The 4571-nt window shown below is 39.9% G+C and overlaps 1 protein-coding gene across 2 annotated transcripts in view; it reads right to left on the minus strand.

Annotated features, from left to right (window-relative positions):
- TCTN1 (tectonic family member 1) overlaps nt 1-4571 on the minus strand; it is a 31236-nt gene that overhangs the window by 19293 nt on the left and 7372 nt on the right. For both annotated transcript variants that reach the window (XM_019507247.1, XM_019507246.1), the window contains exons 2-4: nt 2287-2417; nt 1348-1517; nt 578-665 (exon numbers count right to left, since the gene is read on the minus strand). In XM_019507247.1, the coding sequence (XP_019362792.1) occupies nt 578-665; nt 1348-1517; nt 2287-2417 (389 nt within the window). The remainder of the gene's footprint in view (nt 1-577; nt 666-1347; nt 1518-2286; nt 2418-4571) is intronic.

Below are 4571 nucleotides of genomic sequence, written 5' to 3' on the forward strand. Positions count from 1 at the left end.
CATGCTGATTGCCCCTGAGCATCATTTCTGATGCCGGCCCATCACAAATGTGCTCCTTGATGATCTTCTCAAAGAGTTTCCCCAGGATTGAGGTAAGACTGACGGGCCTATAGTTGCCCGGGTCCTCCCTCTTCCCCTTCTTGAAGATGGGGACCACATTTGCTACCTTCCAATTAATAGGGATATAACTCTGGGGCCTAATCCTGCTGTTCTTTCTTTGTCAAATAATGCTCACCTGTGCTAGGAACCTCATTGGCTTCATTAAGACTCCTTGTAAAAGCTGCAGGTGGCATGCTACTCTACTGCATCCATGCTCTACTAGTTCCAGAATGGGTTAAAGAACCCTTTGACAGGACCCCAAAGTATTTACATGCAACCCTTAATGCACTTGCAACACAGGTACCTCTCAATGAGCTGCAAAAGGCACTAAAGCAGCTGAAGAACATTTTTTAATAAGATTTTATCCAGCTTTGCAAAAGTAACCATGCTAATTCATTTGATTCATCTATAAAATGAAGTAGCAGGATAAGAATACAGTCAAGAAAAGATACACAGGAGTTCAAATATATTCGCCAACCTGCAGGATTAGCATCAGAGCACTGAGAGGAGACAGTAGGACTGGGCAGTCTCAGAAACGCATCGGCTGTCTGTATAGGAACACCATACTGCCAAACAAAAAGACAGACCCAAGCATGCAGGTTTATGTCCAGTTCACAGAAAACTTTGTAAAAAACTTATCCTAGCAGAACTCAGAATGTTGTTTGATTCCACTATTGTTTCCAAGCAACTAAACTTCTCCATTCACAAATATCTAAGTCAAGATGATATTTAATTGTAGTATTTACTGCTAAACTAAACATTTGTTATAATCCTAGGTAACCCTCCAAAATATCTTGAGTAATTTGAAAAAAAAGAGAAACAAACCAAACAACCCCCACAAGCAACAACAAATATCCTCGAAGACAATAGATAAAACGCACTTTTTAGAAGTCTGCAGTTACAAATTAATAGATAAGCCCCAGTAACTAGACTGCAATAGCCCTTTCAGTTATGTTTTTCCTCCTCACTTATAAAACAAGGAAAGTGCACATGCTTCCCAGATGTTGAAAATCCACTTTGGTTTTTAAGAAGATGTAATGCTAAATGCTGCAATATAGTCTTCTAGCACTGACATGTTTATATTTAATGAAGGACAATAAAATCTACTGCATTTTTTTTCAGAAAAAATAGTTCCACTTTCAAGTTCATTCAACTATCAAACGATGCAGTAGTGAGAAAGGCATTATGGCATCATAGTAACAAGGATATCTGAAACTGTAAATGAAAAACAAACCAGATTATTCTTACCTCATATCTAGCTGTTTCATTTGAATAGAAGAAGGGACTCTGTGCATCCAGTTCAGTATTCAAAATATCAGATTCAGCACTGAAAGCAGCACCTCCAAACTGTTCAAGCAAGTGATCAAAATTTTGAGCTGTTGGCGTTTCAGGAGGAATAAAAGACAGTGCTTGTTTATCTGTCAAAAACATTGTAGAAAGAAAATTTTAGAACAAGTTACAGAAATAGTGTTTAACATACATGTCTATTATGGACTTAGGAACATATTCTTAGATATTATAAAAATAGGAACCCCAAATGCCAAAGTGGAAGACCATTTTTCAGTGTTTTCCAAGAAGCAGGTTTTTCAACCATAAGTTGGCTCTATTCAAGAAAGCACCTAACCCTTTGCTCTGAAGTTTAAGGACATGCTCAAATGCTTTTCTAATTTTGAGGTCTCTAAGACCAAAATTTCTTCTATGACCAAACACGCCAAAAACATTTTGGTTAGCATTCACACTTGCTAGAAAGTATGCATGGTTGTCAAGTGACTTTCAGTCACGAGGGTATGAAAAACCAATCCTTTTTGATTTATTTGCAAACTCCTTCAAGACAGACCTGGAAAGATTTGTCAAGTTACCACTAGTTGCAGTTAGACCTGCTACTGACTGAAATTCTCTCCCATGACCATTTGTGATAGAAGTTTTCAGCCATCAGCGGTTAGAGCCAATCCCATTTTCTCTACAGAGTGACTCTCTATAAAAGCAAAACATCTTGGATGTGCCTCTTGGAGTTTTACCAGGATTAGGAATATATCATCAGCACCTCCTTCCCACCCTCCACCACTGTAGAGGATAATCAGTCTTCTGGCAAACAGTATGTTACTTGGAGTTTTGGTCTTAATTTCTAATAACCAAAGGATGTAAAAAAGCAGGCTTAGAAGGCATAACAAATATAGGACTACTTACAGTTTACAATTTGAATACAGAAAATGTTTGGATTGAATTGGTCAATTAATTTAAATATCCTTTCAGGTGGGTATGCTGTAACATCAATTGAATATATAGCTGCTTCCTGACTACAAAGCTGGCTGTCACCTCTGTGGATTTAAAAAATAAAAAATAAAAAGACACACAGATTCAACAAAGTCAGTCCCAAGAGCATTATCTTAAAAGTTCTCACATGCATATGTTATTGTGGCAAAGGGAAAGTCATAGATGCAATACTTCTAATAATCTGGTTTGAAGATAATTTATGCAGCCTTATAAAAAAACTTACCATTTCATACTGCATATCCAGTAACCAAGAACAGTAATTAGTGGTACTTGGGCACCTTTCACCAACTATTTCAGAAAAGAGAGTAGTGGCAGCAGAAGTTTGAAGAAAGATAAGAGGCAGCTAGTGGAGATAAAGGGCATCTGATGAAAATGATGTAAGAGGTAAGGTGACAAATTGGAAGGTATCCAATTGGCTTCAGATAGCACAATGAAGAATGTGTTACAGAGAGACTGAAAGATATGTAATGCTTCTTTTTGCTTGGAATTAGGTTGACTGTAGAGAGAGCTGCAAGGAGGCCAGGAGAAAATGAGGTGCCCGGATTTAAAAGAGCAGTGAAATTATAATTCATCTTCTAAAAATTCAGAATTAGCTATACACAATGCAGAAGAGACAGGGGATGGAATTAGAAACATGTAGGCTACCAGCATCCTGAGGGAAGATCATGCCAGAAGCTGGTTTTGCACAAGTTTGTTTGACAAGTTAGGCTTCCCATGTACCTCAGTGGCTAGCAGATATTACACTTGGACACCGCAATACCCAGTGAAATACTGTCAGGTTGACCTGAACACACAGAAGTGACTCGTGTGATAAAGTGAGTAGATAATGCAAAAATAGTCAAGAGCAGGGGAAGTAGTTTATCAAAACGAACAAAAATGGCCACAGACTATACGTAATCCAGAGGCCTATTTTTCTGGGGGGTTTTAAGTGATTCTAAGTAGACTTGACCTGATAGGCAGGAAGTCGTAAGCTTTATAACAGAGTGATAACTGTCTGTTCTTTAGGGTCACAAAGATCACTTCATCTTACGAGCTGCTACAATCCTTGCAGGAACACAGCTGTTTACATGCGCAGTGCCACGTAATACCAAAGCCCTAACCACTCATGGTCATTGAAAATCCTTTACCACATCTCACAAAAGATCTTGACAAAAAATATATACTGCTTAATTTTATGCCTTTCTAGTTAACAGGGCCAGAATATTCACAGCCGGGGATTAAACTGTCATTCAGAAACTCATTATTAGACCTTTCTGAAATATATATAAATACCTATAAATAGGTAGCAATGTACACTGTGTGCAAGAACAATGAGAAACAGCAGTTCTAGGTGACTGCTGATGCAAATTTCAAAGAATCAGGAACCAGCACTCAAATCGGGGTAATTTATTCAGGAAGTGGGCTGAAGAGCTATACTTATTGTTCTGAGAAGTCTCATGGAGCTATTTTAAATTGAGTCTAAAATGAGCTTTGTTAACTCCTGTTTAAGAAGCTGAAGTCTATACAAAAGGTACATACTAAAATGGACTATAACCGCGCAAAAAGGAAACAATGGTCAGTACAATTATCTTGATTTTTGGAATATATTTTAATATTTTCCTCTATAACTTCCAAAGGCTGCTGGAGAGAGGAGAGAAAGAATGCTTGCTCCTAGGGGGAAAAAAGATCAGCTCATGGTACTTAATGATGGCTCTGATTCTCTCATGTTTCTGGTTAACATGATTGTAACTCCTATAGGCAGGTGTGGCAGTGCACTCAGGTGCCCTGCGCCTGAGAGCGGGGACTGCTCTGGGGAGTCCCCTAGTGGCAGAAAGGGGGAGGCTCAGCTGCCAGTCACCAGGGCTGCACAGGTGCTGGTTGCCAGGACAACTGGTAAAACCAGCTGACCAGGAAGGGGCAGGGCTTATCCCTTCTTAAGCCCAGGTAGGAGGCCAGGAAGGCAGTCCCTCTCCAGCAGCTGTGGAAGCAGGGACTCAGCTCAGACAGACAGAGGGGAGGACTCTAGCCATGAGAGCATCCCCTGGTCACTGCTGAGGTTGGTGGAGCCCTTCTTCCCCTGCTCCCTAGTAGGGAGTAGATTTTTGTTCGACTGGATGGTCTAGTTTTTATGTTGTAGCCCAGGGGCTTTATGTTTTATGCTTACTGTTTTGACCAGAAGACGGGGTGAGGCTAATGGGGGTTGGAAGAGGCCTCAGCTG

This window comes from Gavialis gangeticus, unplaced genomic scaffold (assembly GCF_001723915.1).
Source record: "Gavialis gangeticus isolate Ggan-Ray unplaced genomic scaffold, GavGan_comp1, whole genome shotgun sequence".
NCBI lineage: Eukaryota > Metazoa > Chordata > Crocodylia > Gavialidae > Gavialis > Gavialis gangeticus.